Source organism: Papio anubis, chromosome 17 (genome assembly GCF_008728515.1).
Source record: "Papio anubis isolate 15944 chromosome 17, Panubis1.0, whole genome shotgun sequence".
Lineage (NCBI taxonomy): Eukaryota > Metazoa > Chordata > Mammalia > Primates > Cercopithecidae > Papio > Papio anubis.
Genome location: NC_044992.1, coordinates 73,977,522 through 74,001,465, shown reverse-complemented (window position 1 = coordinate 74,001,465; position 23,944 = coordinate 73,977,522). Strand labels below are relative to the sequence as shown.

Below are 23,944 nucleotides of genomic sequence, written 5' to 3'. Positions count from 1 at the left end.
GTGGGTAAAAGAGCCAAAATGGGCAGGAATCTGGGACTGTGGACTGCCTGCCCTAACAACCCCAGGGCCACAGGAGTCCACAGGCACAGCTGCCCCGCCTCTGCCCTCATTCCCACATCAAATCACCTCCGAGGCATGTGTGTTACAACCTCTGGGGGTCTTAGCTCGTCACAGGACACTTTCTGGAATTTTTTTTAACACCTAAAATACAGTAGTCTGTCTCCATTCTCACTCTTTGGGATTTTTTCACAATCTTAGGATAAAGGGATAAATCGGGGAAGTGCTCCTTTCATGTTAAAACGTTCCAATCTGCCCGGCACGGTGGCTCACGCCTGCAATCCTGGCACTTTGGGAGGCCAAGGCGGGTGGATCAGGAGGTCAGGAGTTCAAGACCAGCCTGGCCAACATAGTGAAACCCCATCTCTACTAAAAATACAAAAACTAGCTGGGCACGGCGGTGTGCGACTGTAGTCCCAGCTACTCGGAAGGCTGGGGCAGGAGAAATCGCTTGAACCCGGGAAGCAGAGATTGCAGTGAGCTGAGATCGCGCCATTGCATTCCAGCCTGGGCGACAGACTCCGCTTCAAAAAAAAAAAAAAAAAAAAGTTCCAATCCCACACCTATTATGAAGATAGCACCACATGAAACTGCCTGAGGGGCCTCCAATAAATGGGGTAGCAGGGAACTCTGAGAAACCAAAGTAACCCATTGAGCAGTTTTCTTAAGTGTCTTTAATACTCCACTCAAGGCAGCCCCTCCCTCTACTGAGAGTGGCTCTCGCCCCAAGAGCAGCTGGACGGCCCTGGCCTGACTTCACCACTTGATGTCCAGGCTGTGTGCGCCGCGCTCCTGGCTCTGGTATGTGGTGTGCAGCACCTCTCGGGCTTTGGGGGAGTTGATCCCCTCCAGCCACTCCTGGTACAGCTCCTGCATGTGTGCACTGGACTCCGGACGCCGCACAGGGATGTCAGCGTAAATGCCTTCCATCTGCCGCAGCAGGGCCTTATCCGCATGTCCATCTGGAGTCTGGGCTTGGCCTCTGCCATTTAAACATCCTGAAAGATGAACACAGGTGAGTTTATCCTGGGCTCAGGCGATCTTTCCGCCGTTTAAACATCCTGAAAGATGAACACAGGTGAGTTTATCCTGGGCTCAGGCGATCTTTCCGCGTTAGTTTCCTGAGCAGCTAGGACTACAGACACACACCACCTCGCCTGGCTAATTTTTAAATTTTTTGTAGAGACTGGGGGATGCGGGGTGGGTCTCACTATGTTGCCCAGGCTGATCTTGAACTTCTGGAGTCAAGTGGCAATCCTTCTGCTTCAAGCTGGGACTACTGGCATGAGCCACCGCACCCAGCCGGGATAGTCTTAAGGAAGCTTTTGCCTCATAGGGAAGACAGTTTGCAAGCAGGAGAGGAATGAAGGGGACGTGGAACGTTGAGTGGTGTAAGGCTAGGGCTGGCTGCACAGGCCAGGGTCTTCCCCAAGGCCCTCAGGGACGCTAATCCCAGACTCATAGCCCTGTGTGCCTCTCATTTTTTTTTTTTTTTTGAGACAGAGTCTCTCTCCGTCGGCCAGGCTGGAGTGCAGTGGCTTAATCTTGGCTCACTGCAACCTCCATCTCCCGGGCTCAAGCAATTCTCCCGCCTCAGCCTCCCAAGTACCTGGGATTACGGGTGTGTGCCACCACGCCCGGCTAATTTTGTAATTTTTAGTAGAGGCAGGGTTTCACCATGTTGGCCAGGCTGGTCTCGAACTCCTGACTTCAGGTAATCTGCCTGCCTTGGCCTCCCAAAGTGCTGGAATTACAGGCGTGAGCCACTGCACCCGGACCCATGTACCTCTCATTCTTACCCATTTATATCACCCATAAAATGGTTTTACCTAAAACCTAAGTTGCCTTTTAGAACTGACTGGCTTTGTATGCAAATCCCGATTTCCAACTTCTCTTGGAATTTGGCAAAACCAAGATAGCACAGGGATTGTGAACAAGCAGTAAAACCACTCCTGCCTGCACCACACGTGTTAAGTGTGCTGGGCCCTGCCTGGAGGCTGCACTGGAGGCAGCTGAGCTGTGAGCCCAGCCATGAGCCCACACACCCAACACTGGCCTGAGTAAAAATGTGTCTCCTATTTATTGATGCTACTTACTCTCCAGCATGTTAGATGATGTCACTCTTAGTAGTGTATTCATTTAAAACAATCTGGAGCAAATTTCCCCGGTTAAACTTCACTCCCCATGGGTTGCGAGGTGGCACCCCAGTTGGTCTCCAACCTCCACTTTCCCAGGGGGCTGGCTTGCACCTTCTCCTTCCTCAGGCCCCAGCTCCACCCGCCTGCATGCAGAGGCCCTCCCAGAGGCCCTGCTTCATGGCCCACCTCCTGGCTGCTCCTCAGCCCAGCTGTGGGACTGACCCTTCCATGCCTCGGGAATGCTCAGTGAGGCCTCCAAGGCCACATGCTCGCCTCTCTGCCCTCACCCTCCTGTCAGTGCTGGCTGGGACCTCCCCTCCTCTGTGTTGAAGGACACTACGGCAGGGCCTCCAACTGCACCCTTGTCTGTGCCCTGCCCAGGGGCCCCTCCCGTCCTGTGGCTTCACACCTTGTCCCATTCATCTAACATCAGTGGAGCTACTCCTCCCACTGACCTGCACCCAGCATTTCCACTCAAGTCCCTCGTGGTGCCGCCCCCCCCCCCCCCCACTCACAATGGCACAAAGGTCCTCATTTCCCCACCAGGGGCGCAGATGGACCACCAGGGGTCAGGGGCAGGGGGTCCCCTTCGTCTCTGACACTCACCCTCAGCACATCCTTCCCGGAGACCCCCACCCTGTCCTGGCCTCCTCTTGTCCTCTCACTCCTCCTGCCCCAGGTGGGGACCCTTCCTCACGTGCCTGGATGATCGCAGCCCACAGTGGCCCACCCTCCCTCCAAGCAGCAAGGGAGCCCCTCAGGCCCAGGCTGGGTCACACCCCTTCCCGCTTCCACCTCTCACTGCTCTCTCCCACCACTCGGGACAGAGCTGGCTCATCCTTGGCGCCTGGCAGGAGGCAGGGGTGTTTCTCCCAGGCAGAGTGGCCTCGACTCTTGTGATTTGTTCTCTAAACCAGCTGCCACGGGCTGACTCTCACCTGGTGCCATGTGGGGCCTCCTGAGGGCACGTCCCCAAGAGAATGCCCACACGCTATGTGGGGTGAGGGAAAGAGCAAAACCAATGGAACCTAGAATGTCCCAGCACAAGCCCCATGGGAACATCCACACCCTACAAAGCTCTCGGGGCTGAGAGAGGCTCTGGGTGGCCAAGAACACCGTCTCTCTGGCGGCTGCAGGACCAGTGTGGCCCGAGCACTCATAGGGGACAGAGCCAGGTGCTGCTCTTGGCGCCTCACCTCCAGCACAGGCGAGGACCTCCACAAAGTGGTACGGGAACTTTCCTTTCTTAAGCTTCAGGATCATGTTCTGGATGTTTCGAAAGCCATAGGCCGCAGCAAAGCGTAACACCACCTCCCCGTTCTTCTCAAGGGTGACCTCTTGGAAGTCTTTGTTTCTACAAAATGAACACAGAGAATTTTGATCCATCAAGTCCTTTATCTGTGACTTAAGAACACTTGTTTTTTCTTGAGACAGGAGTCTTGCTCTGTCGCCCGTGCTGAAGTACAGTGGCACGATCTCGGCTCACTGCAACCTCCACCTCCCGGGTTCACACCATTCTCCTGCCTCAGCCTCCCGAGTACCTGAGACTACAGGCACCTGCCACCACACCCGGCTAATTTTTTGGATTTTTAGTAGAGACGGGGTTTCACTGTGTTAGCCAGGATGGTCTCAATCTCCTGACCTCGTGATCCACCCGCCTCGGCCTCCCAAAGTGCTGGGATTACAGGCGTGAGCCACCCAAGAACACTTTCTAATGTGAGTTTGGAATGTCAGCAAAATAAAAGTTCTAAATAAACACAAAAAAGCCCTTTCGATTGTGACTGGTGTAAACTCTATACACAGAACTGCCACATGCACAGATCCACACGTGCACACGTGCTGACCACAGGCACAGACAGGCTGTGGACGCTGCCCCACACCTCAGGGCTCGGTAAGTGACCTCCTCTACATCCTCGTTGAACAGCTCCTTGGCCGCATGTCTGAAGATGTGTGCCAGGTGCCCGTCCGAGCTGGCTCCATCATGGCGCGTCACCTTGTCCTCCTTCAAGTCTCCAAACCTCACCAGGCAGAGAAGAAACAAGTCCATCATGAATGCCGATGTACAGTGACAGCAAGCGTGAAACCAGACTTCCAGAGGGCATCACAATCCAAGGTCACCACCAAAGAAGCTAAATCCTCTACAAATGTTTAAACTTTGGAGAAAGTCCCATTTCTTTTTTTTTTTTTTTTTTTTTGAGGCGGAGTCTCACTCTGTCGCCCAGGCTGGGTGCAGTGGCGGCATCTCCCGGCTCACTGCAAGCTCCGCCTCCCGAGGTCTCACGCCATTCTCCTGCCACCTCAGCCTCGGTAGCTGGGACTACGAAGCGCCCGCCACCTCACCCGGCTAGTTTTTGGTATTTTTAGTAGAGGCGGGGTTTTCACCGTATTAGCCAGGCTGGTCTCGATCTCCTGACCTTGTGATCCATCCCGTCTCAGCCTCCCAAAGTGCTGGGATTACGAAGCAGAACTTCACCAGCCGACCCGAGGGTCCCCATTTCTAGCATCTTAAGGGGTCTCGGGAGGGCGTGCCTGATGCTCGGGCCAGGCGGAGGACTCTCAGTCACGCCGAGCCCATGCACAGGCTCTTGCAGGTGCTCCAGATGCTTATGGTCTTTTTCTTTTCTTTGAGACAGGGTCTTTTTCTGTCTCCCAGGCTGGAGTGCAGTGGCACAATCATAGCTCACTACAACCCCAGCCTCTTGGACTCAAGCCATCCTCCTACCTCAGTCTCCCAAAGTACTGGGATTATAGGTGTGAGCCACCACGCATGGCCCCACAAATGCTTAACTTCTATCTCACCTTCCCCCAAAAGGGCATGAAGGCAGCACCTGGGATGCGGAGTGTTGGCGAGGACACACGCCGCTGCCTTTGTGGTGCGCTCTGCTCAGTGCCTGGGGTGCAGCAGGAGCCCTAGGCCTTGCTGGGTATCAAGGTCACCGCCCCCAGCAGAACCCAGCCTGCCACTCTTGGTGCAAAGGGGCCTGAGGGAGCTGCCCCACTGCCCCACCGTGGAACGTGAGGCACAGACGGCACTCAGGAAGAAGGGGGCTGGCGCACACATGAACGGCCCTGCCCCAGCGAGCACAAAGCTGTTTGTGCTTCCCGTCCTTCCTCGAGGGTTTGGGGTGGCAATCGCACCATGGAAGCCCGCCAAGCCTCCTGACTCCCTGGCAGCCCTGGTGAATGGTATCCCACTCAACAGCTAGAAGGGTGGCTGAGGGTTGTGGCGGGGGCCCGGGGGACTGCATCTCAATGCTTCACATGGCCTCGTCATAAAGCAGGGCAGCCCTGGGCCTGTCAGGCGGCTGGCAGGGCTGACGGGAGGTCCTGCCCCCCAGAGGACTCTTCCCATATAAGCCACTTACAGAGTGTCGACAGCAGCATCCTTCACTGAGAGGTCACCTTGCTCCATTATTTGAGCAATTTCACCTACAGACAAATGAAGTAAGAGACACTGAAAAGACACAGGTGGCCACAGGAACTTTTCTTCCCCTGCAGGAAATTTGACATTAGTGACCCTGGATGACCTCCCTCCTATGAAATCTCCATCACAGACAGCAGGAGCGGAGTCCATCTAAAGGGCAAAGTGAGGCCAATAAAATCAAACACTAATAAAATGTAAGCAGAATTCAATTCGAATTCCTCTTTCCATTCCTCTTTCTGCCCTCGAACTGTGGCATTTATGTAAACAATCTCTCCATGATTTTCCCATGCGGAAAATCTGTAAACTTTTTTGGTCCACTTTGCATGAAACAGAAAACTTTTGTTACAACAAGCTCACAGAAATAGGATGATGAAATATATACTGGGTGCATTTTTTTTTTTTTGAGATGGAGTCTCACCTCCGCCGCCCAGGCTGGAGTACAGTGGTGCGATCTTGGCTCACTGTAACCTCTGCCTCCCGGGTTCAAGTGATTCTCTTGCCTCAGCCTCCCGAGTAGCTGGGATTACAGGTGCGCACCACCACACCTGGCCAGACAGGTCTCGACCTCCTGACCTCAGGTGACCAGCCTGCCTCAGCCTCCTGAAGTGCTGAGATTACACGTGTGAGCCACTGTGCCTAGCCCATTTTTTTTTTTTTTTTTTAGAAACAAGGTCTCCAGTCTGGCAAAACTGCCTCTCTACTAAAAATACAAAAGTTAGCCTGGTGTGGTGGTGCGCGCCTGTAATCCCAGCTACTTGGGAGACTGAGGGAGGAGAATCGCTTGATCCTGGGAGGCGGAGGTTGTAGTGAACTGCGATGGAGTCACTGCAGAGCCTGGGCAACAGAGTGAGACTCCGTCTCAAAAAAAAAAAAAAAGAGACGAGGTCTCACTGTGTTGCCCTGCGAGGTCTCAAACTCCTGGGCTCAAGTGATCCTCCGGCCATAGCCTCCTGAGTGGCTAGAACTAGAGGCCTGAGCCACTGCACCCAGCTACATTTACATGACATATGGTTATTCTGCAATGAGATCAACTGAAAGTGAGAACCTCTTTCTGTATTTCCTTTTACATGAAGATGCCTGAAAAAACCCTTAATAGAAAACCTGAGCCTCTAAAACCTGGCTGTGGCATCACATCAGATGCTGTGAGATGGCTGGAAACACAGGTAAGAAAATAGCATAATTTCCTATAAATCTGCACTCAGAAAAAAGATGGCTGGACATGGTTCTTCTGATAGCCTGCTGCGCATGTTTTTATTTTGTCAACACAAGCAGATGGCCCCTGGGCCCTTCCTCTGAGAGTGAAGGATGGCAGTGCTGAGGGCCTTTCTGTCCCTCATCCTTCAACACCCCTGCCACGTCACCCCACAGGGAGCCTGAGCCTGTGGGGTGGGGACCTTTCCAGAGGCATCTGCGTGCTAGAATTTCAAGTCAGGGGACTGTGAGCGACACTGGCATCCTTAAAGACTGTTCCTGAGAGCTGACCTCTCTGCCTCACGTACCACTAATCTAAATACCTGCTGGGACCTGTTTTCCGAGACCAATTAAAACAGTTCCACCAGAATTTTAACAGTCTTAAGCTTCCCCCACCAACTGACGTCAACATTCTTCTGAATGGGTTCTACATAATTCCAGGGAATGACTTCCATCCACAACACACAGAACTCACTGTAGGCTCTTAACATCTGAAAGGAGTGGCCAATACAGTGCTAAAGGCAATGTCACTGAAGCAAACCTGCCTTTTTCATTTTACTCTGAATGAAAAAAACTTCACTTGTGTTTTAAGTGCAGACTTGGTTTGTGAGAAGGAGACCCACTATGGCTATAGACAACTTTCCTACCAAGAGGTAAGTACCCTGCACGGACTGTAATGTAAAGTCAGGGCCACCATATTGCTCGAGTGGTTCTCCCAGAGACCTGATTTATCTTTTATTTTTGAAAGATGAAGTTTTACTCTCGTTGCCGAGGCTAGAGTGTAACGGCGTGATCTCAACTTACCGCAACCTCTGCCTCCCGGGTTCAAGCAATTCTCCTGCCTCAGCCTCCTGAGGAGCTGGGATTACAACAGGCATGTGCCACCATGCCCGGCTAATTTTTTGTATTTTTAGTAAAGACAGGGTTTCCCCATGTTGGTCAGGCTGGTCTCGAACTCCCGACCTCAGGTGATCCACCTGTCTTGGCCTCCCAGCTGTCAGTAATTTCAGACAAGTGACCACAGTGGCAGGCACTGAGATGGCTCTGGGACACAGATCTGCCTGGCTCCAGTGTGTACTGGCCAGTCGGAGAATCCCCCAGCGCCCAGGTGCGCCCCCGCCCACCTCTCACCTGATGTTAACACGCAGTCAGCGCCCCGGGAGCCATGCAAAGCGGGGGGAAAGCCTTCCTGAAGAGCCTCTAGCTTCTTGTCATAACAAGGGGCCACGATGACGTGGAAAATCTTCTCTGGAGACAGGTTCTGTGGGAGAGGGACACCCATGTTTAGGGCTGGTGGAGAGGTGACGATGGCAGCTTACACTTGGTGCCCAGGACAGGAGGGATGGGAGACCGACTGCCCCCTGCTGTTGCCCTCCAGACACTGCACGCAGCACTTTCTCTTTTTTTTTTTTTTTGAGACGGAGTCTCGCTCTGTCGCCCAGGCTGGAGTGCAGTGGCGTGATCTCAGCTCACTGCAACCTCCGCCTCCTGGGTTCACATGATTCTCCCGCCTCAGCCTCCTGAGTAGCTGGGACTACAGGCGCATGCCGTCATGCCTGGCTAATTTTTTGTACTTTAGTAGAGATGGGGCTTCACTGTGTTGCCCAGGCTGGTCTCAAACTCCCGATCTCAGGCAATCTGCCCGCCTCGGCCTCCAAAGTGCTAGGATTACAGGTGTGAGCCATCAAGCCTGTCCGCATGCGGCACTTTCTTGGGGCTGGGACTGTTGTGGGTCTGAGGCTGGGCCCCACAGATGAAGCTGCTGTAGTCACATCTGGCTCCCATCCCCTCTTCAACTCTACTGAGCACCAGCACCCCATCTGTGTCTGTCTGCTGCCTCCCTTGGGACTGAGTGTGGTACTCCCAAACCATCTGCAAAGCCCCCCAGTCAGTGGAGCCTCTTGGAAGAACCAGGAAGGCTGAGCCCATTTCCTCCCGAACCTGTGCACATGGGACAAAACAGGCAAGAGGTCCGGCTGGTGTGGAGCTGTTGCTGGTCCGGCATGGAGCCACTGTGGCAGGCCCGAGTGTGTGTGTGTGTGTGTGCGCGCGCGCGCGCGTGTGTGTATGTGCTGGCTACTTCACCCACAGGCTTTCCTGAATCTTCCCAAGCAATGCCCACCCAAGCTACCCCTCTCCTGGGGCCCTGCCACACAGAGCAGGTGCCTGTGGCTGGGCCTGAACTGATGGCAAAGCCAGGAGCCAGCAGTTGCCAAGTGATCCTGTGGTGAGGTCTGGGTGGAAAGGCCCCATTTAGGGCAGGGGTGGAGCAAAAGAGGAAACCCGCCCCGGCCGCAGCTGTGCCAGGCGGTCAGGTGAGGGGCTGCTGGAGGCCGCGTCTCTGCAGCTGCCCCTCACGGCACCTATAGGAGGACACATAGCTCTGGGCTCCAGCCAGGGGAGAGGGCAGCATGTGGAAGACCTAGAAACACATGGCTCTCTTCAGGTGGGGGCAGGACAAAGGACAGACATAAAGTCCCATAGCTCATTTCTTGGTCCTGCCTAAACTGGACGCGTACACTCTGACATCATGTTTACCATTTGCCAAATTATGACTTTATGGGTAGAAAGAAACTAGGTAGAAAGAAAGCACTGCCTATTGCTAAAATAACAAGGCTGCCAAATGTGCGTGCCTTTGTAGGCTGACTTCAAATGTCTGAAAGATCCTGATGTTGTCCTCTACTCTGGTTACCACAGTGCCTGGACATGGCTGCTCCCCTGGAGGGAGATGTAAAGTCTGATTGAGAAGAGCAGTGTGGGGCATGCCAGCGGCTGGAGAATAAACCATGGGATTAGGGTCCCTTTGAGGGTGGCCTTGGAGACATCAGAGAGTTCTGGGAGGACCTGGGGGCACAGAGGGCTGTGGGAAGGGAGAACGTGATGGGCTGAGGCAGGGGCCACGCAGGAGCCTCAGGCCGGGACTCACTCCATCACGTGGAAGACAGCATCATGGGCCTGCAGAATCTCACAGAAGGGGCTTAGGAAGTCATGTGATGCCCATGGTCTGAGGGAAAAGGCCAGGGCAGAGGCCAGGTTTGGCTCCCGAAACGATAGTGGCCCTCGGCCTCTGGGCACAGGCCATTCTAGGCCTCCTTGGGTGAGGCATCCCAACGGCAGGCAGGCAGCATCTCTGGGCAAGGTCTTGGGTCTCATTCTCAGCAGGGTGGGCAGCATGTCTACCCCGAATGGGCCCATGAGAATGACCAGATGCCACGAAGAAAGAAAGAGGTTGTAAGAGGAAGGAAGGGAGGAACAGAGATGGGCATTGGTGAGAAATAGCACTGCTAATGTTTCCTGAAGCCACAGCTTCCTTTTTGCTCACCTGGGGGGCCGTGACCACACCGGACAGATGGGGAACCTCCCCTTCCTGGGCCCCTGTGCCATGGTCCTCCCTCACTTGCCCTCCCTGCCCTCCAGAGAGAGGTCAGCTTACCTGCTGTCTGGCGAAATAATCCTTCACCAAAGAGCCCATCACCTGCTGGGGGGACTTGGCGGTGCAGAGGTGGGCAGTGATGGGACGACCCAGCACCCGCTCGGCGTATCGGACCCAGCCTGGGGAGAGAAGCGGTCCAAGGTCAGCTCCTTACTGCTTCCTCTGGACCTTCCTGCCACGCACCATGGAATGCTGAGCTCAAGTCCCTGCCGCCCCAGGGTGAAGCCAGGACACCTTTTCCCCAGGCCTCACCAGGAGCTCGTGCTGGACCCAAAACCCATCCTCTGTGGCCCGGCTGTGGGTCATGGGAACCTGCAGGCCTGGAGGCTACTGGGAAATGGGAGCATCCCTGCAAGGCCGACAGACAAGTAAGAGTCGGGGTAACAGGTCCCCCAAAAAGGTGAAGGGGAACAAGCACTGAAGGGCAGCAGGAGCAGAGGCCCAGGCTGCACCATGTGATATCCCCTGGCCAGCTGCACAGTCTTTGCAGCCAGGACACGCAGTTACCGCTCAGAGGAGAGCGGCCACATGCTTGCCCAACTTCTCTTGCCGACTAGAAATTAACAGCCCAACAACTGCACACTTTTTAAAATATAAGAAATCTAGCCAGGCATGATGGCTCATGCCTGTAATCCCAGAACTTTGGGAGGCCGAGACGGGCGGATCACGAGGTCAGCAGAGTGAGACCAGCCTGGCTAACATGGTGAAACCCCGTCGCTACTAAAAACACAAAAAATTAAAAATTAGTCGGGAGTGGTGGCAGGCGCCTGTAGTCCCAGCCACTCGGTAGGCTGAGGCAGGAGAATGGCGTGAACCTGGGAGGCGGAGGTTGAAGTGAGCTGAGATCGCGCCACTGCACTCCAGCCTGGGCGACAGAGCAAGACTCTATCTCAAAAAAAAAAAAAATAAAAAATTAAAAGATATTTGGCTGGGATGGAGCTTATGTTTGAGGGAAATAAAGTTTATGCTATATGTATATATGTATATATATATATATATATATCATTTATTTATTTTTGGAGGCCAGGTCTCGCTCATAGCCAGGCTGGAGTGCAGTGAGTGCGATCTCCACTCACTGCAAACTCTATCCTCTCCCGGAGTTCCCGCCATTCCCCGCCTCAGCCTCCCGGAGTGAAAGCTGGGACCACAGGCGCCCGCCCTGCATGACTCATTTTTGCTTATTTTTTAGTAGAGACAAGGGAATTCACCCGTATTAAGCTAGGATAGTCTCCATCTCCTGACCTGCGTGATCCTCGCCTCAACCTCCTCCCAAAGTGTTTCCACCGCACCCTGGCCAGAAATGGGAGTTTGCTACTTTTTGTCTTTGCGCAATTCTGTTTCTTTCACCAGAGCTTTCACACAGTCTCTTACCATGTTTGCTGAGTTTCCTTAGAGATCCTGCAGGATGAACCTCTCAAGTCCTGCAGGAGCAGGCTCTGCCGGCGTGAATCCACCAGGTGGATTTTTTGCTGGTTGTACAGAATGGTGATCCCACTCCTGGCAGTGAACCTGCAGTGCCTAGAGTAGGGGCCCTGAGACGTCTCTTCTCAGTGACGGCATTTCTGAGAAATGTGTCCCCAAATCCTTTCTCTTCTCCAGCCACCAGCTGCAGACCAGCCCCTTGCTTCCTATTTTAGCTTGAGATTTGCTGTATGTATGTAGCATAAATGTATAATTGACAGGGTTGCTCTGTTACCCAGGCTGGAGTGCAGTGATGCAATCACGGCTCACTGCAGCCTTGACCTCCCAGGTTCCAGTGATCCTCCCACCTCATCCTCCCAAGTAGCTGGGACTACAGGTGCCTGCCACCACGCCTGGCTAATTTTTTGTATTTTTAGTAGAGACGGCGTTTCACCATGTTGGCCAGGATGGTCTCAATCTCCTGACCTTGTGATCCGCCCACCTCAGCCTCCCAAAGTGCTGGGATCACAGGTATGAGCCACCGCGCCCGGCCTGAATTTTTTATAATTTAGAAACCCACTGCTCCAGGGTCATTGGCGTTAGTTCTTTGTCATTTTACATGGCCTCTTCCTTGCTTGGGGGTGGAACTAAGCAAGTGTGACTGGTGTTGTGAAGCCATGTTGTGTGTGGCATCATGTAATGGGCCCCAAAAGGAAAGTACTCCAGCAAGGGGACCACAGAGGCAGGCTCAGCACACAAACACCAGGTACTCCCAGGTCACTGGAGCCCAGGCAGCTCCCAAAACCATCAGGTGTGGAAATTATTCCTTTACGCCTGGAAAAACACCCAAAATGCCACAAGAGCTGAATGTAATACCCACAATCTAGTAAAAGGCTGTATCTGGTATCAAACAGTTTATACTTAGACCTCTGATACAAAAATCTGTGAATCACTTACACTAAGGCAAACCACACAGCTGAAAGGAGTCACTAACATCGCCGTCCCCATCTGGAGCTGAGAACACAGCAGACCGTGGGTTGCTGGTGAAAGACACAGCTCAAATAACGAGCCAACCAGTGCAGCCCACAGAACAGCTGGTAAGAATTTCCCTCTTTTTTTTTTTTTTTTTGAGGCAGGTCTCGCTCTATGCGCCAGGCTGGAGTGCAGTGGCGGATCTCAGCTCACTGCAAGCTCCAGCCTCCCGGGTTCCGCCGTTACCGCCTCAGCCTCAGTAGCTACAGGGACTACGAGCCCGCCCTTTCGCCCGGCTAGTTTTGTATTTTTAGTAGAGCGGGGGTTTCACCATGTTAGCCAGGATGGTCTCGATCCTCCTGACCTGCGTGATGATCCACCCGCCTCAGCCTCCCCAAAGTGCTGGGATTACAGGCTTGAGCCACAGCGCCAGTAATTTCCTCTTTATATTTTATAAATGGCTAGAGAATAAGTCCATATTCTAAGCAACCACAATGTCAACGTTCTATCTTATTAACTCATAATCCTAATGACTGAAGGTTGACATGTAAAATGCTAGAAAAATTTGAAACCATTGTGGGGGTAGCATAAATTGAGAACTGAAACATGAACCAAACCCTAAAAATTATACAGCCTACGACTAGCTTAGATAGAGCTCTCCTATGCTCCCACAGGTCTCATGTAGTTAGAATAATTTTTAACTAATGTTTGCCAGGATAACCATTCTTTCCTTATTCCCTTATGCATCGTCAAAAATTTCTTAACCCAAACTCTCCACTTTTCTAGAATTGAAAAGCATGTGATAAATCTCTTCTATAACTCAGGCATCCAAAAACCAATTAAACAGCGGTTTAAACAGTGCTCTCTGAGAGTATCTGAATATCACTGTAAAGAAATTTTCTTATTTTTTTTTTTAAGATGCAGTCTCGCTCTGTCTCCCAGGCTGGAGTGCAGTGGCACGATCTCCGCTCACTGCAAGCTCTGTTGTCTCCCGGGTTCACGCCATTCTCCTGCCTCAGTCTCCCAAGAAGCTGGGACTACAGGCGCCCGCCACCACGCCCGGCTAATTTTTTTGTATTTTTAGTTGAGACGGGGTTTCACGGTGTTCGCCAGAATGATCTCCATCTCCTGACCTCGTGATCCGCCCGCCTCGGCCTCCCAAAGTGCTGGGATTACAGGCGTGAGCCAGCGCGCCTGGTCGAAATTTTCTTATTCTGTATTTTTTTAAGCTGGCAAAGGATAGATGCACGTTTGCCGTATTATTTCATAATTATTTGTACATCTGAGATATGTCGTACTTTCAAGAGAAAAGAGATTTTCTTAAGAGACAGGACCTCAGTCTTTCGCCCAGGCTGGAGTACAATGGAGGAGTCATAGCTCACTGCAGCCTCTAACTCCTTGGCTCAAACAATCTACTCACCTCAGGCTAGGATTTGTAGTAGGTAGGATTACAGGTACGTGCCACCATCTTGGCTTTCTTTTGTTTTTTTGCAGACAAGGTCTCACTCTGTTGACAAGGCTGGTTCCACATTCCTGGGCTCAAGCAATCCTCCCACATCAGCCTCCTAAATTGTTGGGATTATGGCTGTAATGCCTGGCCTATTTTTCTTTTCCTTTTAAAAAATATTTATTTAAAAAATTAGAGGATGCGTGTGGTGGCTCATGTCTATAATCCCAGCACTTTGGGAGGCCAAGGCGGGCAGATCACTTGTTAAGACCAGGTTTCGGCAACATGGCGAAACCCCATCTCTACTAAAAATACAAAAATTAGCCAGGCGTGGTGGCGCTAGCCTGTAATCCCAGCACTTTGGGAGGCCGAGGTGGATGGATCACGAGGTCAGGAGATCAAGACCATCCTGGCTAACATGGTGAAACCCCGTTTCTACTAAAAATACAAAAAGAAATTAGCCAGGTGTGGTGGCAGGTGCCTGTAGTCCCACCTACTTGGGAGGCTGAGGCAGGAGGATGGTGTGAACCTGGGAGGCGGAGCTTGCAGTGAGCAGAGATCACGCCACTGCACTCCAGCCTGGGCAACAGACTGAGATTCTGTCTCCAAAAAAAAAAAAAAAAAATAGAGACAAGTTGCCCAGGCTGGCCTCAAACTCCTGGGCTCAAGAGATCTGCCTAGGCTGGGCACAATGGCTCATGCCTGTAATCCCAGCACTTTGGGAGGCCGAGGCAGGCAGATCACCTGAGCTCAGAAGTTCAAGACCAGCCTGGCCGACATGGCAAAACCCCATCTCCGCTAATAATACAAAAATTAGCTGGGTGCAGTGGCGTGCACCTGTAGTCCCAGCTACTTGGCAGGCTCAGGCAGGAGAATCGCTTGAACCTGGAAGGCGGAGCTTGCAGTGAGCCGAGATCGTGCCACTGCACTCCAGCCTGGGCGACAGAGCGAGACTCTGTCCCTAAACTGAACTAAACTGAACTAAACTGAACTAAACTAAACTAAACTAAACTAAACTAAACTAAACATACTGGCCTTTCCAGTGTGGCACCTCTGATGAAAAACTAAACTGGCTGTCCCTAAACATCAAACGCTCTCTGTGAATCAGGCCAAGCTCTTCCCTTCCGGTCTACAAGGCTGGGTGGGATGGGTCTGTCTGCCTCCAACCTCATCCAGCGCCTGCAGAGCCTTGTGAAACCTCTGTCGGCACCTCCAGGGGCTCACCAGGACAGGCAGAGGTCAGCATGGGCAGCGTGCGTTCCTCCTCACTGTGCTGGCGATAGCGACGCACGAATTCTTTTTGGCTCTCCAGGATACTAAAATCCGCAGCTATCCTCGTATCAAACACATAGTGCACCCCTGCAGGAGAGAGGAGCATGTTCAGCTTAAAGCACCTACGAAAAGATCTACTTTTAGGCTTCCTCTTTTTTTTTTTTTTTTTGAGACGGAGTCTCGTTCTGTCACCCAGGCTACAGTGCAGTGGCACAATCTTGGCTCACGGCAACCTCCGCCTCCCGGGTTCAAGTGATCCTCCCACCTCAGTCTCTCCAGTAACCAGGATTACAGGCACCCGCCATTATGCCTGGCCAATTTTTGTATTTTTTAGTAGAGATGAAGTTTCACCATGTTGGCCAGGCTGGTCTTGAATTCCTGGGCTCAGGTGATCTACCCACCTTGGCCTCCCAGAGTGCTGGAATTACAGGCATGAGCCGCTGCGTCCAGCCAATACTTCTTCATTCTTACTCATTTTTGCTTTCTCACGTTTAAGAAACAAACTTAAAGTATAGATTCTACAGGCATCTCTCCTATGATAATAAAATCAGCCTTGGTTCTTTTCTATTCCTAATGGCGTAAGTTCAAGACTATGTGCTTTACCTTTTATTTTGTAAACAATGAGCGTGTATCATTTTTCACAATGAAATATGTATGTTCTCTCTCGTGCTTCTTCTCTCTCTACATCTACATTTTAAAACACCTTACTCCGGCCGGGCGCAGTGGCTCAAGCCTGTAATCCCAGCACTTTGGGAGCCCGAGACGGGCGGATCACGAGGTCAGGAGATCGAGACCATCCTGGCGAACACAGTGAAACCCCGTCTCTTAAAATACAAAAAACTAGCCGGGCGAGGTGGCGGGCGCCTGTAGTCCCAGCTACTCGGGAGGCTGAGGCAGGAGAATGGCGTAAACCCCGGAGGCGGAGCTTGCAGTGAGCTGAGATCCGGCCACTGCACTCCAGCCCGGGTGACAGATCGAGACTCCGTCTCAAAAAAAAAAAAAAAAAAATACATATAAAAATGTTTTATCAAAACATACGAAAATACATTAATAGAAAAATATATTGCACACTTAGATAATAAAACTCAACATCAAATATGTTACTTGTCACCGAGGCATAGTCTGTCTATAAATTTAGAATCAAATGAAAAAGAATAATTAAATAGAAATGTATATATACATTTGTATACAGAGACTCAACTCAGTATGAGTGAAATGAAAATTAAAATAGAACTGATATTTTATGTTTTACTTAAAAAATATACATATAGGCCGGGCGCGGTGGCTCAAGCCTGTAATCCCAGCACTTTGGGAGGCCGAGGCGGGTGGATCACGAGGTCAGGAGATCGAGACCATCCTGGCTAACACGGTGAAACCACATCTCTACTAAAAATACAAAAAACTACCCGGGCGAGGTGGCGGGCGCCTGTAGTCCCAGCTACTCAGAGGCTGAGGCAGGAGAATGGCGTGTACCCGGGAGGTGGAGCTTGCAGTGAGCTGAGATCGCACCACTGCACTCCAGCCTGGGCGGCACAGCGAGACTCCATCTCAAAAAAAAAACAAAAAACAAAAAACAAAAAAACATACCCACAGGATTCTCTTCCAATTCACAGGCAAATTAAATTTCAGTCTGTGATGGTTCTTGGTGTGTTTAAAAGTAGAATGTACAGTAAAAGTACAGAATGGCTGGGCATACTTTTCTAATGGTTTAAATTTTTATATTGATTTCCTTTTTTTTTTTTTTTTTGAGACAGTCTCACTCTGTTGCCCAGGCTGGAGTGCAGTGGCGTGATCTCGGCTCACTGCAAGCTCCGCCTCCCAGGTTCACACCATTCTCCTGCCTCAGCCTCCTGAGTAGCTGGGACTACAGGCGCCTGCCACCATGCCCGGCTAATTTTTTTGTATTTTTAGTAGAGACGGCGTTTCGGCCGGGCGTGGTGGCTCAAGCCTGTAATCCCAGCACTTTGGGAGGCTGAGTCGGGCGGATCTGAGAGTCAGGAAGTCCGAGACCATCCTATGTATGCTTTCTGCAGGTGAAACCCGTCTCTACTAAAAAATAAAAACTAGCCGGTGTGGCGCCTGTGAATCCCAGCTACTTGGGGAGGCTGGCGGGAGAATAAGAAGTGAACCCAGGCCCGGAGCTTGCAGTGAAGCCGAGACTCCCAGCGCCACTGCACTCCAGCCCTGGGAGACACAGTGAGACTCCGTCTCAAAAAACTAGCCCGAGGCCGAGGGTGTGAGGCCTGTAGTCCCCATTCCTTGGGAGGCTGAGGCAGGAGAATGGGGCGTAAACCGGAGGCTTGCAGTGGGCTGAAATCCGGCCACTGCACTCAGCCTGGGCGACAAGGGCGAACTCCGTCTCAAAAAAGAACTAGCGTTTCACCCGTGTTAACGGATGACCTCAATCTCTGACCTCGTGATCCACCTGCCTTGGCCTCCCAAAGTGCTGGGATTACAGGCGTGGGCCACCGTGCCCAGCCTGATTTTTTTAATTTTAAATTTTTTGTTTCTCCCCCCTTCCCAGGTAACAAAGCTGAGAGAAAATGCAACTAGTTATAAGAAATATTAGGCCAGGCAGTTGTTCATGCTATGTCAGCACTTTGGGGAGGCCAAAGGTGGATGGATCACATGAGGTCACTGAGATTGAGACCATCCTAGCTAGCATGGTGAAACCTATCTCTACTAAAAATACAAAAATTAGCCAGGCGTGGAGGTGGGGGGCACCGCCAATCCCAGCCTCGAGGAGGCTGAGGCAGAAGAAATGAAGTGAACCTGGAGGTGGAGCACACAGTGAGCTGGGAATCAGCGCCACGCCTCCAGCCTGGAGTGATGGAGTGAGACTCTGTCTCAAAAAAAAAAAGACTAATATAAACTTTGGGCTGAAGTGATTGGCTCATGCCTATATTCCCAGCACTTTGGGAGGCCGAGATGGGTGGATCACGAGGTCAGGAGATCAAGACCATCCTGGCTAACATGGTGAAACCCCGTCTCTACCAATAACAAAAACAAAAAAAATTAGCCGGGCGTGGTGGTGGGGCAGGAGAATGGCGTGAACCTGGGAGGTAGAGCTTGCAGTGTGCCGAAATGGCACCACTGCACTCCCGCCTGGGCGACAGAGCGAGACTCTGTCTCAAAAAAAAAAAAAAAGAAATATTATAAATTTTAAAATATTACATTAAGAAATCAATTTTACTGTGGATACATTTTATTGATATATAATATTCCATTATATAATTTTAACAATCTATCCCCAAATAAGATATTTCATCATGAGAAAATACAGCATTTGGCAACTTTGATCTTCAGTAAAACTAACCTAACCCGAGCCTTTACGATGACAAGCATGAAGGAGCAACCTAACGTGTGTGCACCTGTTGCTGTAGCCGGGTTTTGGCGGCAGCACATTATGTGCTAGATGACCAGGCCCTGTTAGAGCCCAAGCACCTAGGAAACAGGGAGCATCAGGACCCCCAGGCTGCTGCTCAGACTTCAAGCCTGTCCTGATGATCCTTATTCCAAGTATCATTTTATTTCACCAGTAATTCCCAATATATCTACATCTATGTTCTTATTTAGCAGAGATGGGATCTTGCTATGTTGTCCAGGTTGGTCTCGAGCTCCTGGCCTCAAGTAATCTTCTGGTCTCGGCCTTCCAAAGTGCTGGGATTACAGGCATGAGCCACCAAACCTGACCAATATTTACAATTTTTAAAAGCCACTGTATAATAATAAACCTTTTGGCTAGGCACGGCGGCTCATGCCTATAATCCCAGCACTTTGGGAAGCCAAGGTGGGTGGATCACGAGGTCAAGAGATTAAGACCATCCTGGCCAACATGGTGAAACATCATCTCTACTAAAAATACAAAGATTAGCTGGGTGTGGTGGCAGGCACCTGTAATCCCAGCTACTCAGGAGGCTGAGGCAGGAGAATCTCTTGAACCGGGAGGCGGAGGTTGCAGTGAGCGGAGATTGCACCATTGCACTCCAGCCTGGGGCACAAGAGTGAGACTCCATCTCAAAAAACAAACAAACAAACAACAACAACAACAAACTCTTATTTAGAACTCGCTCAGTCTTCCTTTTCTGAACCTGCACATCGACCATCACGCTATGAGGATGCTCAAGGCTGTAAAAGCCCCTCTATAAGCAAATGGAGGGAGGCAGTTCCAGTTTGACCAAAGCAGAAGACGCAGAAGCATCATCCATCAACATTTTAGGCAGTGTTATTCCAGCGCTGATGTGGAGTTCTTTGATTATATTCTTTTTTTTTTTGAGACGGAGTCTCGCTCTGTCACCTGGGCTGGAGTGGCCAGATCTCAGCTCACTGCAAGCTCTGCCTCCCGGGTTTACGCCATTCTCCTGCCTCAGCCTCCCATGTAGCTGGGACTACAGGCGCCGCCACCTCGCCCGGTTAGTTTTTTGTATTTTTTTTAGTAGAGACGGGGTTTCACCCATGTTAGCCAGGATGGTCTCGATCTCCTGACCGGGCTGATCCTCCATCTTGGCCTCCCAAAGTGCTGGGATTACAGGCTTGAGCCACTGCGCCCGGCCTAAATTTCTACCTTTCATTCATTCCTCAGGTAAAGGACACAAGCCCATTCCCTTTCTGGTCTGCTCTTCAGACAGCTTCTTGGGAAACCAGACACTAATCATTTCAGAAGTGACTGTTTATCAAATACACACCCTCTGGGGGAAAGGGGTGACTTGGAGGTTGCTGGGCCAGTGTGGGCATCTCCCAGTGTCCCTGTCCGTGTTGTCAGAGGCGGTCACTGTTTGGTCCCAGAGGGGTCAGCTCCCATTGTGTAACAAAACACCCGTCTGTGCACAGCAAAGGAGAAAAGTGACACTCGTCTACCATCGATCAGAGGCCGGGTTTTCATGACACACGGGACAAGGTCTTTTTACGTTCCAAGAGACTCTTTGGAAGTTGCTTATATACCCTGTGTCCTTGAAAAAACGAACTTGAGAGATTAGAAAGGGCACTTATAAACTCGAGTCGTACATTTCCAATCAATCAAAGGATGACTCACCAAGACTTCTGAGGAAGCCACAGACTCTTCTGGAAGCATCAGTTACACTGAGGTTGAATTTAGCAGCAAAATAAGGCAAAGACTGAGGACACACGGACACTACCAGCACTTTGTGCTTTGAGGTGTCACATTTCTGGAAGAAGAAATAGAGAATGTCAGGTATCTGCTGATTACACAAGGAGTAAAAGTTAGACATCTTAATGAGAAATTCAGAACAACGTAATGGATGGTCTATGCAAAGACTAATAAAAGAGACAAACACTGGCAAACATAATTAAGGAAAAAGAAGAAAAAAAATCAGGATTATGGTGAGGTCTGGGCTTCTGGTAAATATTTTTTTAGAAGTCAGGATTTACAAAATGAAACATGAGCTGGCTTCGGTGGTGTATGCCTATGGTTCCAGCTCTACAGGAGGCTAAGGCAGGAGGATCGCTTGAGGCTAGGAGTTCGAGACTGCAGAGCCTATAATCACACTTAGCAACAGCCACAGCCACTGCGCTCCGGCCTGGGTGACAGAGTAATACTGTTTCTTTTTCGTTGTTGTTTGTTTTTTGAGACAGTTTCACTCTTATTGCCCAGGCTAGAGTGCAGTGGTACCATCAACCTCAGCTCACTGCAACCTCCGCCTCCCAGGTTCAAGTGGTTCTCCTGCCTCAGCCTCCCAAGTAGCTGGGATTATAGGGACCTGCCACCATGCCCAGCTAATTTTTTGTATTTTTAGTAGAGATGGGGTTTTGCCATATTGGGCAGCCTGGTCTCGAACTCCTGACCTTGTGATCCGCCTGCCTCGGCCTCCCAAACTGCTGGGATTACAGGCATGAGCCACCTGGCCTGGCCGATACTCTGTCTTAAAAGAGACATGACTACAGATCGTTTGTTTTTTTTTTTTTTTTGTGAGACGGAGTCTCGCTCTGTCGCCCAAGCTGGAGTGCAGTGGCGCGATCCTGGCTCACTGCAAGCTCCGCCTCCTGGGTTCAGGCCATTCTCCTGCCTCAGCCTCCCGAGTAGCTGGAACTACAGGCGCCCGCCACCGCGCCCGGTTCATTTTTTGTATTTTTAGTAGAGACGGGGTTTCACCATGGTCTCGATCTCCTGACCTTGTGATCCGCCCGCCTCGGCCTCCCAAAGTGCTGGGATTACAGGCTTGAGCCACCGCGCCCGGCCTTTTTTTTTTTTGAGACGGAGTCTCGCTCTGTCACCCAGGCTGGAGTGCAGTGGCCGGATCTCAGCTCACTGCAAGCTCCGCCTCCCGGGTTCACGCCATTCTCCTGCCTCAGCCTCCCGAGTAGCTGGGACTATAGGTGCCTGCCACCTCGCCCGGCTAGTTTTTTGTATTTTTTAGTAGAGACGGGGTTTCACCCTGTTAGCCAGGATGGTCTCGATCTCCTGACCTCGTGATCCGCCCGTCTCGGGCTCCCAAAGTGCTGGGATTACAGGCGGAGACATGACTACAGATCTAAGAGACTTTGTCAATTTCAGGAACAATGTTATATCAGTAAATGTGCATATGTGGAAAAAATAAATAATTTTAAAGGGAAAATACAAATTACAACATTGGCCAATGAATAACTGAAATTACTACATAATAATAAAAAAACACACACACTAAAATGGTATCCAGAGATGCCTCTTAAAAGTCATCAGCCCGGCTGGGCATGGTGGCTCTCAGCTGTAATCCCAGAACTGTGGGAGGCTGAGGCAGAAGAATTGCTTGAACCCAGGAGGTGGAGGTTGCAGTGAAACGGAGGTTGCAGTGAGCTGAGATCGCTCCACTGCACTCCAGCCTGGGCGACAGAGCGAGACTCCAACTCAAAAAAAAAAAAAAAGAAAACAAAAGTAACCAGGCCCAAGACACTTTGTGAGTAAGCCTCATCTACAAACTGTTCTAAAAAAATACTGCATAAACTAGCATAAAACCACAAGGCTATCAATATCCTTCAACCAAAACTAGACATTGGCAGTGCAATAGAAGACAGGTTTAGATAAAAAGAGTCAAGGTCCGGGTGTGGTGGCTCATGCCTGTAATCCCAGCACTTTGGCAGGCTGAGGCCAGTGGATGGCCTGAGGTCAGGAGCTCGAGACCAGCCTGGCCAACAGGGAGAAACCCCATCTCTACTAAAAATACAAAAACTAGCCAGACATGGTGGTGTGCACCTGTAATCCCAGCTACTCAGGGGGCTGAGGCAGGAGAACTGCTTGAACCCAGGAGGTAGAGGTTGCAGTCAGCCAAGATCGCACCACTGCACTCAAGCCTGGGCGACAGAGCGAGACTCCATCTCAAAAAAGAATAAAGAAATAGACACGCAGCAGGAGAGTGGGGTGGAAGTAATGGGAGAAAAAAAAAAAAAGAAGGCCAGGTACAGTGGCTCATACCTGTAATACCAGCACTTTGGGAGGCCAAGGCGGGTGGATCACTTGAGGCCAGCAATTCAAGACCAGCCTGGCCAACATGGCGAAGGCCAAAAAAAAGAAAGAAATGGACGCACATCTATCAATATATCAGAGAGATAGGATATTTCAGGTCAACGGGGGAAGAAGAGAAGATGCTGGAACAATTTGACTTTTTCGAATAGAAAAGAATGTATCTGGCTGGGCATGGTGGCTCACGCCTGTAATCCCAGAACTTTGGGAGGCCGAGGCAAGCAGATCACCTGAGGTCAGGAGTTTGAGACAAGCCTGGCCAACATGATGAAACCCTGTCTCTATTAAAAATACAAAAATTAGCTGGGCATGGTGGCACATGCCTTTAATCCCAGCTACCTGAGAGGCTGAGGTAGGAGAATTGCTTGAACCCAGGAAGGAGAGGTTGCAGTAAGCTGAGATCACACCACTGCACCCCAGCCTGGAAGACAGTGAGACTCCATCTCAAAAAAGAAAAAAACGGAGAAAGAATGTATCCACATCTCACACTGTACTAAAATATAAGTTGTAGACTGGACAAGCAGCATAAGATAAAATATAAACTGTCAATAAACATAATCTGCGGCAACCAACTTCTCTAAATAAGCAGGAAAATGCAAATGAGATACAATTTTCTATGCATCAGGTTGGAAAAAACTGAATTTGATATTGAATGTGACCAGGATGGCTGCACACAGCTGTTTGCCCATATCACTTAGGGAAGTATAAAGTGACACAGACACTTTCAAGAGTGTTTTTGCAAAAACCGTTGATACCACAGAATTAAGTCTCTAGTAGTCTGCAAAGCTGCATCCACTAAGTCTGTACAACATAACAAAACGGCTGAAACCATTCTGTTCCCTGAAAGGCCAAGGGGGAGCAGGTGGGGACGGGTATGCATGGCGAACCTGGCTGATGGGGGTGGCATCTCCTGGTTCAGACCATCCTAACCAGGCAGCCTGCTGCTTGCTAATGGAGCTCCCGTGCAACTGCATGTAAGTCAGCGTGCACCCAGACACGACGAATGCGGGCAACACAAACTGCATGTGTGATCTAGGTCATGCATGGTGGTCGACGCCTGTAATCCCAGCACTTTGGGAGGCTGAGGCAGGAGGATTGCTTGAGCACAGGAGTTCAGGACCAGTCTAGGCAACATGGCAAAACCTCATCTCTACAA

General features: G+C 50.8%; 1 protein-coding gene across 2 annotated transcripts in view; it reads right to left on the bottom strand.

Annotated features, from left to right (window-relative positions):
• Positions 1–712: 712 nt before the first annotated feature.
• The window catches only part of NARF (nuclear prelamin A recognition factor), a 31,174-nt gene continuing 7,942 nt past the window's right edge, over positions 713–23,944 (bottom strand). Inside the window, exons 4-11 of one of the 2 annotated variants that reach the window (XM_031657202.1) lie at positions 20,368–20,500; positions 15,288–15,422; positions 10,244–10,362; positions 7,942–8,071; positions 5,561–5,624; positions 4,076–4,213; positions 3,392–3,549; positions 713–1,055 (exon numbers count right to left, since the gene is read on the bottom strand). In XM_031657202.1, coding sequence (XP_031513062.1) covers positions 814–1,055; positions 3,392–3,549; positions 4,076–4,213; positions 5,561–5,624; positions 7,942–8,071; positions 10,244–10,362; positions 15,288–15,422; positions 20,368–20,500 — 1,119 coding nt within the window. In that variant the 3' untranslated portion in view covers positions 713–813. The remainder of the gene's footprint in view (positions 1,056–3,391; positions 3,550–4,075; positions 4,214–5,560; positions 5,625–7,941; positions 8,072–10,243; positions 10,363–15,287; positions 15,423–20,367; positions 20,501–23,944) is intronic. The other variant, XM_031657203.1, reaches the window with a different exon arrangement.